The sequence below is a fragment of the Amblyomma maculatum genome, chromosome 9, assembly GCF_055883805.1.
Source record: "Amblyomma maculatum isolate TAMU_Amacu chromosome 9, ASM5588380v1, whole genome shotgun sequence".
Lineage (NCBI taxonomy): Eukaryota > Metazoa > Arthropoda > Arachnida > Ixodida > Ixodidae > Amblyomma > Amblyomma maculatum.
In genome coordinates, this window is record NC_139352.1 from 17,493,027 (window position 1) to 17,504,743 (window position 11,717).

An 11,717-nucleotide genomic window follows, 5' to 3' on the forward strand; every position below is an offset into this window, starting at 1 on the left:
CTGCTTTTGGCGGTAGTGCGGATAAAGCGTTTCCGGTCGGCCCCACTAGCTTTGCAATGCTTTGAAAAACGTGAAAGAATTTTTTTTATTGAGCAAAATAGCCATCAATATTACAAATATTGCAATGCAGAATGGACGTTTTTTATGCTTTTTCGTTTTTGGGCGTTGCGGTAACGCTAAAAAGCAGCGCATGGAAACCGAAACAGAGGACTTCCTTGGAGGAGGGATCTTGAGTTGGTGATGTGGTCGTGCAGCGGTTCAGCTGAGACGGCAGCGGTAGTACCGGTAGGACAGTAGTTGCATCGATATCCCCAATCCACCACGTAGCGCGTCAACGTGAGTAGAAAGAACGCCTCCCATTTATCTCTGACGCGAATTTTGAACCATACGCATCGAGCACAGTTCTCGAGATGTCCTAAAATCGGCCGTCGAATGAATGGAACGCGATTACGGCGCGCTGCTTGATCGTACGCGAACGGAGGCGTTGCAACCGTGTGAAGATGATTTAGGGGTATTGGCTGAACTTTATATACTTCGGAAAAATTACATACCGCTGAGATATATTTGATTGCATTGTTGCGGTGCATCACAGCGGTGTGCGACATTCTCTTGCGTCACTGTGTCGGATGGGCGTACTGCGTGCAGCCCTCAATCCAAAGGTCGTCTCTTGATAGGTGTCATCGTCTCTGGCTGGAGAGCGCGTAAGATGTCCAAGGGCAGCATATTCGTGACCGGAGGAGCCGGCTACGTGGGTAGCCACACCGTCCTCGAACTGCTCAACAGCGGCTACGATGTCGTCGTCATGGACAACTTCCACAACGCTCATCCGGGTACGGCGAATTATGCTTGTTCAAATGGCTGTTTCTTTCAGCCGTCTTTTCTTTTCTTCGGCGACACTCATCCATCTTAACAGCTGCCGAAGCGGTACGTGTACGTCTGCCGCTACACACGCAGCTCGACCGCGCATGCGTCGCTTTTCTAAGCAGACGACGCACAAGTCGTGCCGAAATGGCCGAGACGTGACGTTTTCTTTCGTATGTTTTCTTGAAACCACTGCGCCTTTTAAAGCGACCTAACGCTCACGCTATTTGCTTTCTAATGGCCTAGGCTAAGCAGTAATTAAACGACTGATAAACGAGCTGACCTGGGCTTTCAGCTTGCATTTTGCTGATTCTTGTTGATTTAATAATAACAAAAAAGGGGAAACGTCTACTGATAAATAAATGTTCCCTCCTAAAGCCGGATATTTTGACTCTTTTACGCACTAGGAAAATTCGGCCGTGATTTTTTAATCGTCATACACTGTTATGAAAAATGTAAAATTATTATGGTTGGTGTCTCTTCCATTACGTAAACAGCTGCTGATCCATCTTGCAAAAAAGTCCACAGAGCTGTGTATATCTTTTCAGATAGCGCTATCACAGTGCAAGCAGGTGAAGTTATCCTTTTATCTTTCTCACTCATTGGTATCAGCCCACTGTTTGTTCCAGATAAAGAAGGCAAAATGCCTGAGAGCTTACGGAGGGTGCAGGAACTGACCGGCAAGACTGTGACATTTTACAAGGCAGACTTGCTGGACCAAGATGCCATAGACGACATCTTTAAGAAGGCAAGCATGACACAGCATATTTTGAGTTGAAAAAAACAAAGGGGTGTCCATGTGCTGTGTGATGTCAGCGCATGTTAAAGATCCCCAGGTGGTCAAATTACTCCGTAGCCCTCCACGGCTCCTCTTTGTCTTTCCACTTTCACCCCCAACTTCCTCCCTTCCATTAAGGTGGGGTTCATCATTATCATCATTATCATCAGCCTGACTATACCCACTGCAGGGCGAAGGCCTCTCCCATATTTCTCTAATTAACCCGGTTCTGTGCTAGCTGCATCCACTTTATCCCTGCGACCTTCTTAACCTCATCTGCCCTCCTAACTTTCTGCTGCCCCCTGCTACGCTTTCCTTCCCTTGGAATCCAGTTTGTTACCCTAAGCGACCATCGGTTATCCTCTCTTCGCAATAGATGTCCTGCCCATGTCCATTTCTTCTTAATTTCCACTAGAATGTCGGTAACTTGAGTTATTTCTCTAACCCACTATGCACGCTTCTTATCTCTTAATGTTACCCCTACCATTTTTCGTTCCATAGCCCTCTGGGTTGTCCTCAACTTAAGTAGAACCCTCTTGGTTAGCCTCCACATGGGATTCAGGTGTTCACAGAAACAAGTGTGGCAGATAATGCGCCTTTCCTTTCCTTTGAACCAATTATTATTATTAAACAAAAGCGAAAGTTTAAGAGCATTTTGACATGCATCATGACTTGGACTATACCGATGCCAAGAGGTCATGAGTGCCGACTGACAACAGCTAACAGCCACATAAACAAATCCTGTTCCTTTCTCTATTTTCTCCATCGTGCTTTCTTGCCACAATATGTGTCAAGATGTTATCATGCTGACACACTTAAGTTACGTTTACAGCAATACAACAGACGTCAGCCCAGTCAACTATTATGAATTTATTCATGTCACACACTGCCAAGTTTCCTACAGAAGAAAAAAAAAATGTAGTCGTTCAGATTGGCTGCTCCGTTTAAGTCAGCTTTCCATTCAAGGTGGCCAAACAAGCATCAGGTTTCTTAAGCTGTAGAGAGAGGTAATTTCTCATTCTGATTTAAGTCCATGTTCTCTACATGCTGTTTTTGCACGAAGCATGTTCAGGAAGATAGAAACTCACAGTACTAAGCATGATTAAAAACCTTGAAGAAACAGCTGTTAGACCTGCAGCTGCTAAACTTTTATGCTTGGGGAACAGCCAGACTTAAAATTGTATTTCGATTTACGTTGCCAAGCTGTTTGAATATACAACTATGAAGTTTGGAGATCAAATTGCCTGAATATTAGGGTTATTAGAGCAAGATAAATGCAAGAAAAGCAAAGTGGGTATATCAATTGGGTGGGGTTCAGCTAGATGAAACTCGTCGGCAAAAACAACACCATAATCCACAATGGCACAATTATTTTTGCCGATTGAGTAAAAAGAGTTTCAGTCACTGACCAAGTCAACATGAAAAAAGAAGACGTTTCGGAACCCCTACGGGTTCTTTGATCACAATGAGGCGGACAAGGTGAGGGAATGGAAATTTAAAGGCGAAGCTGGTGACGTAATGACGTATTACGTCACCAGCTTCGCCTTTAAATTTCCATTCCCTCGCCTTGTCCGCCTCATTGTGATCAAGGAACCCATAGGGGTTCAGAAACGTCTTCTTTTTTCATGTTGACTTGGTCAGTGACTGAAACTCTTTTTACTCAACTACCATGCCTGACCAGACGAACCTTCGTCGAACCCTTGACTAATTATTTTTGCCGTACTCCATGCAGCACCGCTTTGACTGCGTCATCCATTTTGCGGCACTCAAAGCAGTCGGCGAGTCGTGGCAAATTCCACTGGACTACTACCGCAACAACCTGGGCGGAACTGTAAACCTGCTCGACGTGAGTTACCGCACAGCCCACTTTACCAGTGTCATCTAAACACATGCACAGTGTATCCTACTTCACCTACTTCTGCACCCCCCCCCCTTTTTCTTTTTACTACTTATTTGTTTTATTTATGGCATGAGCACACCTCTAACGTCGACAGCTGCTCTTGCCAGCCAGCCACCTGCATATGTCCGCCAAGCACTTTGCACAGACTTCGCAGCCTATGGGCTGCTGCAGCAGCTGATGTTGCATACTTGGAGCGTTATGGTGACAGTCACAGAATTCTACAGAAGCAAATAGAGAGAATAAATAGAGCGTTGGCCTACCAATAAATATGCTTAACCCAATATACCAGGCCTTAACACATCGTGATATCCTTCCTTTCCCATTTTTTTTTTATTTTGTTGCAGTGCATGCATCTGTACTTGTATATTTACAAGCGGGCTCACACATATGCTGCAATACAGTTATAACATTGAACATTCCCTTTGGCTCTTAAAATTTGCCGCGCCTCTGGAGCTCCACCAAGCAGTTTGCAAACAACAGTAGTGAATATTTTTCTTTCCCGTGAAGATGGATTTTTGTAATGAATTGCAGTGCAGAAGAATGCAGATAAATTCCCTTTAGAATTAGAAAATGTTAGGGAGAAAACGCTGCATTAGTACTTCAATATTCAGTTTCAGCACTGCAAAGTGAAACAACTAGCGCCAAGACATACGATGAGAACTAGTCTGTGAAGGTGAGTCATGGTAAATTCCACTAGACCTAGATAGAAATGTGAACCTGCTCGATGTAAGCTATCACACAACCTACTTGTACCAGTATGCGTGTGTGTGTGTCATTCTAAACACATGCACAGTGTACCATACTTCACCCCCTTCGACCGATTTGACCTACTTTACAAGAAGTCTCCACTGCATGCTTCAAATGTTTACGCAGATAGGGAAATTTTTTTACTGTTCAGTGCCACTCAATTTGCATTTGCAGGAGTGCATGGGGCAAAACGTTTATTTTATGCCAGAAAATAAAAGTTAAAAGTGAGCACTTTAGTGCAAATTATCTGCTGGACCTCATAGTCAGGTACTGCTCTCTATCATTTCACAGCTGTGGATAGAAGCATACTAACAAGAACTTAAAACGGGGCTTTCTTTTGAAGTCACGGTGATGTGTCTTGTGGAAAAGACTACTACAGAGTATACTGGTGCTCATATGATGCGCAGGTGATGAGGAACCACGGGGTGAGGAAGCTGATATTTTCAAGCTCGTGCACCGTGTATGGCGTGCCCAAGTACCTGCCCATCGACGAAGACCACCCGACGGGGCAGTCCTGCACCAACCCTTATGGGCGTACCAAGTACTTTATTGAGGAGATGCTCAAGGATCTCAGTGCGTCAGAGAAGGTGCGTGCCGCTGCAAGTAGTCACCGGCAACGGCCACTGCACAATATCTATGTAATTTGGACTCGCACATTTGTTGAACACAAAGTCTTGTGTGCACTACGTCACAGCAAGCAAATCCACAAGCACCAACATCCACAGTGCTTTGGTGTCCTGTACACAAGTGCATAAATTTCTGTAGCCAGGAGGCATCGATACATTGGATTCTTTGTATGTGTACTCTTAAACCGAAAAGTGAGCAGTTACGAATGCTTTCTGTGAGTATTTCACTAGAGCATACTACATACAGCTTAGTGTGCAAGCTGCCAATGCCAATACGCTTTTCCATTTCAGGGCTGGTCGATAGTCCTGCTTCGCTACTTCAACCCAGTGGGTGCTCACGAGTCTGGCTACATTGGTGAGGATCCTCAGGGCGTGCCCAACAACCTCATGCCTTATGTGTCGCAAGTGGCCATTGGTCGACGCCCCGAGCTGTTCGTTTTCGGCAACGACTTTGAGACACATGATGGCACGGGTGAGCTGTGTTTGGTTCTCTCTGCAAATCCTTTCTTTATGGTAACTCATTTTTCTGTGTGCATTATTATGGGGAATGAGATTCACAGTCACAGTTAGCTTCTAAGCCTGTCCTTTACCACTACAGTTACTGAATTCTCCGCTCGCTGTCTCCGCTCTATGTGTTCATATGGATGAGTGCACTGCATCAAGTGACAGCAAAATAGAGAGGACACTACATGTACCTAGCAGGCTGCCAACAAAAATGCTGTTTGCAAATGAGGCTTGTGCACCTTGTACTTCACTCCTGCAATTATACTGAAAGCAAAAAATTAATATTATAGTTACTTTCATCTTTTTTTCTTCGGAAAAGAAAAAAAAATTGGATGCTTAGGTGGATGCTAATAGTAATTACTCATTAAATATTTGCTCCACCTTGCGGAATTCCCCTGAAACACAGTCAAACACAACTCTGAAGCTGTGACTATTTTGTTGCGATGCAGGTGTTCGAGACTACATCCATGTGGTTGACCTTTCGAAAGGTCATGTGGCGACCCTAGACAAGGTCATGGCTGGAGACATAAATGGATGCAAGGTTAGTGCCTGGCAAAGTGTTGACAACACAAGGAAATATGCCCCCACTAAAAACGTGCTTTGTGCTCAAATACGCCTCTCTCCTGTGTTTGAGACAAAAAAACAACACAGCGTTACAATTTCAGCTGGCTTGTAGTCTCACGCATGGATGCAGCTGCATCCTGTCTTTAGTCAGCGCATCTCTATTGTCTGAAGGTTTACAAAACATGTGATGAATTCGAAATTTTGGTTTCGTTCATACGTTTTAATAATTATCCTTGCATGGCGATCAGTGCCGATGTAAAATCTAGGGCACTGAAAGTTCATTAACAGCTGTACACTTCATTTATGCATGAACTCTGTTTCCTTTTTTCACCTCGTCTTCTGGAGCATGCTATATTTCACTTAAGCTTTTCCTTTCCTTTTTGTTGCCCTTTATCTGGCTTGCTAGTTCTAGGACCAAAATTTTAAGGTTTGGAAACATCTTCATCTGCAGCCTTACAACCTCGGCACAGGCCGTGGGTCCTCTGTGCTGGACGTGATCACTGCATTCGAAGAGGCCAGTGGTGTCAAAGTGCCCTACAAGATTGTCGCACGGAGACAGGGAGATGTCGATGAACTGTTTGCCGTTCCAACTCGCGCTGAGCGGGAGCTTGGCTGGAAGGCCGAGAAGTCTCTCTACGACATGTGTGAGTAGCACCATCATAATTCACATTTAGACCTCGTATGTCCCACATAAATCGGCTGCCATCTCTCTATCTTAAGCACAGATTTTATATGGGCACAGTGAAGGCAACTCAGCCTGGAATTCATTGTTTGGCTTTTTTTTTTTTGGCTTTCCTGACATTGTTCAGCAGTAAAGGAGTATTTTTTTTTCCCCCACCACTTGATAGAAACCCAAGACTTTACAATAGCTGCTTGAAAGCGCGTGGCAGTGCGGTCTAGCGTCAGACGCATGCAAACAAAAGTGTATTGCCATGACTGCAGCTTTCTTGCAAAAGCAGCCTGTGATGGCAATACCACAATTATATATTTTTTTACCCTTAGATTTCTAGCTTACAGCACCTCTTTTCTCGGTGACAGTGGCTTCTTTGCCATCAGGACACAGTAATCCATTGATGAAGGCCACATTTTACTTGTCCAATGTGCTCTTTTAATGAAGCTCAGAAGTTCAATCTAGACTTGAAGCTAAGCTAAACATTCATCCACCTTGTTGACTGTGTGTGCCACAATTAAAAAGTTTTTAGCGGTGACATTGAACTGGCAACCTACAGAGCAGGCTCCGAACCATCCTGGAGAGTGTTATTCTATCTCTTTCTCTCTCTCTCTAGAGGCAGAGATTCTTTAGCGCCAGCAACAAGTGGTTAATGAAGCTCAGAAGTTCAATCTAGACTTGAAGCTAAGCTATACATTCATCCACTTTGTTGACTGTGTGTGTCACAATTAAAAAGAAATTTTTAGCGGTGACATTGAACTGGCAACCTACAGAGCAGGCTTTGAACAATCCTGGAGAGTGTTATTCTACCCGTCTCCCTCTCTCTCTCTAGAGACAGAGATTCTTGAGCGCCAGCAAAAAGTGGTTGATCACCGTATCCACTGTACTTGGGAATCAGGGTTCCAATCCGCCATATGGACAATGCTGCTGTGCAGTAGGAAAGTCCCAGGCATGAAGAAAGATTTTGTGCTGTTAATTAATCTTAACATTGTGGCGTTAACATCGTTCTCCAGCCATGGCATTATGAGGTCATCAAGGAAACACAAATGCAGTCAGGATCTGTGTTATCTTCTCGTAAAACTCAATGGTCCTAATTGTGCTGATCGGTTAAGATTTAAATTGTAAAAGCACAACATCGTACCCCAAAAATTTGAAAAATAAGTGCTTAAGGTGCATAAGCTGCACCAGTGGATCTTAAAATGCGACTGCGACATTGTACATAGTTGGAATCGCTACGGCGAATTACTGCTTCATTTCTGTTTTTATTTCCAAGGCAAGGACATGTGGAACTGGCAAACGAAGAACCCCAACGGTTTCCTAGGGGCCGAAGACTAGTAGCAAGAATGGCAAAGCTCTACCCTTCGACGTATCGAAACTACCAAACTTCTTTTTGATGTCCTTGGTTTGGTCTCATGTAGTCAGGGTTGTGCTGTGATCTTTCGTTGACAGGGCGTCCCCAAAGAAGTGCAAAGTAGAAGACAAACGAAAGAACACTAGTCGTATCTCAAGCCTTTTTTTTTTTTTTGCTGGTTGTGTAGTTATTCTTGCCTGCTGATCATGTCACTGTAAGCTTCTGTTATCTTTTTTTACTTTTACAAGCCAGTACCAAACTCTCGCCTCCTTCTTGTGCCTAGTCAAAGCATCTCAAATTGTTGATCTAGTCTTTTCATTTGTGCCAAAGACTGCTGCGGATAATAATGCAGTACAGTCTTTGTCAAAAGTAAGCGGACCAGTTGAGGCGTAACTGGGCTATTTCACCATGGTGTTCATACAGGCTGCCGTGCTACTGCCTTCAGAAGGAACGTTTTTTTTACGCTACAGACACAATCATTGTGCGCACTGCGGACTACATACTTTTGACAAAGACAGATATGCATTCGTACTTACCATAAAATAGATGCATGACAGCGAATTACCAGCAGGACAGGACTGCCTCTAATATTCTTTTTGTTGTCTTATCAAATTTTATTGCAATTCTTTACTAGCCTAGTTATAATAGAGTTGCTGCTAAGTGGGTGAAGGTCATTGCATGATCATCTGCGGTTGGCTACAAAGAGGCATTAATAGAAGTCTGGCACAAGAAGCTGCATTTTCTACTTGTTGTGTTTGCTGTTATTGTTGTTTATTGTGGCAAAGTCCCTCAAGTATCAAATATGCATGCCATATTGGTGCGAATTCAAGCACTTCACATTTTAAAGTGGAGACCTTTCAACTATGGCAGAGTGCCGACATGACATTCTTTATTTTTTTTTTTATAAACAAGGGTGGCAGAAGACATAGTGCTTAATTTTTCACTGATATGGCATCCATATAATGGCAAAAGTACTATTTTTATGAATTTTGCTCTATTTACTAGACTTCTTATACCCAAGGCCTAAAAGAAAAAGGTTCCTCTTATTGTGTTTACACTCTCTAAAGCTTCCTTTTATTATGTTTACACCCTCTGCTCCAAAGCAAGCCTGTTTTCACAGTGCCACGAAAATGTCTTTTGAAAAACGTTTTTTAAATAAAAGAAATCTTAATAAACTTTTTATTTTCAGTCATGTTACAGAATTTTCGTGACATGCTTACTAACTACAAAGGCCAGTTTTTGATCTAGTTCCGTAATACTTCAACATGGCTCTTATTGAGTTCCAATTAAACTAAAGCTATGACAGAAATGCAACTACTTTTAAGCACCTGACCAATAGCATGGTGTCATCCATGCTACGAAAATCTGGGAGTAGAAAGACAGCTGGAATCAAGGTACTCATATGCATCCTGACAGCACTGGAGAAATCTAGAAGCCATAGCATTCTCAAGAAACACTTTCTCACCATCACATCATTGCCCGTAACTTGCATAGCCCTGTTTCTATGCAAATTCTATTTACACAAATAGCAACTCTTATCTCCCTGTCCCCTCATCTCCTAGCCATGGTGGCTCAGTAGTTACGGCACTCTACTGCTGATCCCAAGGGGATGGGTGCAATCTTGGCCATGATGACCGCTCTTCGATGGAGGCAAAAAGCAAGGTGCCTGTCTACTGTGCGATGTCGGTGCAAGTTAAAGAACCTGGAGCGGTCAAAATTTCCAGAGCCCTGCACTGCGGCGTCCAGCACAGCCAATGTTGCTTTGGGACATTATACCTTGCACACCAAACCATCGTTAATCATTTAACAATGTTAACCTGGTTTGCCGGGCTCACTGCCATCCCCCTCAGCCTTTTGGTTGATACTGCCTTGTCTCGATAGACCCTGAGGTGGGTCTAAAAACAAAGCACTTTAATGGGCAATCAAAACGAGTCTAGCGTTGCAGTTTCGCTTTCTTGTAGCAACAACTCGTGGCCCCTGTCATCTTCTATGCATTTGCCCCTCCTCGAGAAGCATTGTCCTGATGACAAGGAAGTTGGCATCAATTTCAGTCTCAATGATACGGTTTTATGCGTACAATGGTGTCAGATTGGCACTGGTGTCGCTTTGATGTCTGGCACCCATCTGGCACCACCTCATAGGTTACGGCGCTTGAACTTCGGAGAATGATATGGGGTCCCAAGTATCGCCGCAAAAGTTTTTCATAGTCCACGGCAGCGAATAGATGTCCAGACTCACTTTGTCTTCAGGTTCGTACATAACATGTCTACGGCGAAGACCGCAGTGTCTGGCATCATACTACTATTGATTACTGATCTGCACTTGTTATCGAGCTTCTGCATATTGGACGAATTCTTCAGCGTGCTTGTCGACATCGTTGGTGTCGGCATTTGGGAGGAATGTTGCATCCAGCATAGTTGTCACTGGTCACCCATGAAGGAGGCTGAACGGTGTTATACGAGTTGTATCTTGTGCAAACTTCATACCAATTCTTGTGGACGTATACGCTAAGCATGTTAGCGAGGGTCTTATTGAGGCGTCTGATTAGACCACTGATTTGAGGGTGATAGGTCGTCATTTTACGGTGACTGGTACCATTCAGTCTGAGAATGGTCCCTAAAAACTTGGCCATAAATGCAATTCATCTATTATTTATGATGAGTGCTGGAGCGCCGTGCTTGACGACAATGTTCTCAACAAAGAACAGAGCTGCTTTGGCAGCAGTGTCCCTCGGCAGTGCTTTTGTCTCCGTGTAGCGAATGAAGTAATTCGTGGCAACAGTTATCCATTTATTCCCGGCTGTAGATGTCTGAAACGGCCCCAGGAGGTCCATTCCAGACTTGAAAGGTGTTTTAGGTATTTGAAGAGGATGGAGTTGAACGGCTGATTTTACAGGTTGTGGTTTACATTGCTGATAGCCTACGCACGCTTGTACATAGCGCTTCACTGCCGCCAGCAGTTTCGGCCAGTAGTATATCTGTGCTGTACTCTAGATGGCCGGCAGTTGGCTCATCATGGGACGCTTGTGAGACTTCAGTGCGGAGGGCCATCGGGACAAGTAGATGACTGTTCCTCCCAGGAGGGAAGTTCTCAAAAAACGCCATTGCAAAAAGAAAATGAAGACAATCCTCGTGCGAACATCTTAGGCACAAGCGTAGGTTCCTTCTCCAAGAAATTAATAAGTGGGAGCAGTTCCTGCCCCCGCCCCCCACTTAGGGTTGTGGCATCTGTAACCTCTAAAAAGGCAGTCTTCATCGGTCACGGTGGAAGGTTTGACAGGTGCTCGTGAAAGGCAGCCTGCATTCGCAGGCTTCTTTCCAGATTTGTAAATAACCGTCATGTCAAACTCTCGTAACCAAAGGCTCCAAAGTGCCGGTCTCTCCAATGTTTAGTTAGTTATATGGTGGCTTTTATGGTGCATAAGCAACTGTGGCTATCATGCTCCAAACACCCCCTAATGGGTCCTTCAATTTTGCCAGCTGACAGAGAGAGTGATGATCACTAATGACTTGAAAGGGAGTACTGCACAAGTAAGGGTGAAGCTTGATAACTGCCCATACCGCTGCAAGGCATTCCTTTTCTGTTGCTGAGTGGTTCGCTTCTGCTTCAGACAGAGTCCTGTTGGCGCAACCAATCTCTTTTTCCGCACCATCCTTGCGCTGCACAAACAGAGCACCTAATTGCACATTCCTCGCATCTGTATAAAGCAGTGTAGG

The 11,717-nt window shown here is 44.2% G+C and overlaps 1 protein-coding gene across 2 annotated transcripts; it reads left to right on the forward strand.

Annotated features, from left to right (window-relative positions):
• Positions 1-71: 71 nt before the first annotated feature.
• Gale (UDP-galactose 4'-epimerase) lies at positions 72-9,193 on the forward strand. 2 transcript variants are annotated; one of them, XM_084578291.1, is made up of 9 exons: positions 79-336; positions 675-830; positions 1,491-1,609; positions 3,372-3,485; positions 4,694-4,873; positions 5,204-5,384; positions 5,866-5,957; positions 6,432-6,624; positions 7,924-9,193. In XM_084578291.1, the coding sequence occupies exons 2-9, from the start codon at positions 707-709 to the stop codon at positions 7,983-7,985; spliced, it is 1,065 nt and encodes a 354-aa protein (XP_084434417.1). In that variant the 5' UTR covers positions 79-336; positions 675-706; the 3' UTR covers positions 7,986-9,193. The 2 variants fall into 2 exon arrangements, with proteins under 2 accessions (XP_084434418.1, XP_084434417.1); XM_084578292.1 differs by lacking the exon at positions 1,491-1,609 and having other exon boundaries at positions 72-336.
• Positions 9,194-11,717: the final 2,524 nt, after the last annotated feature.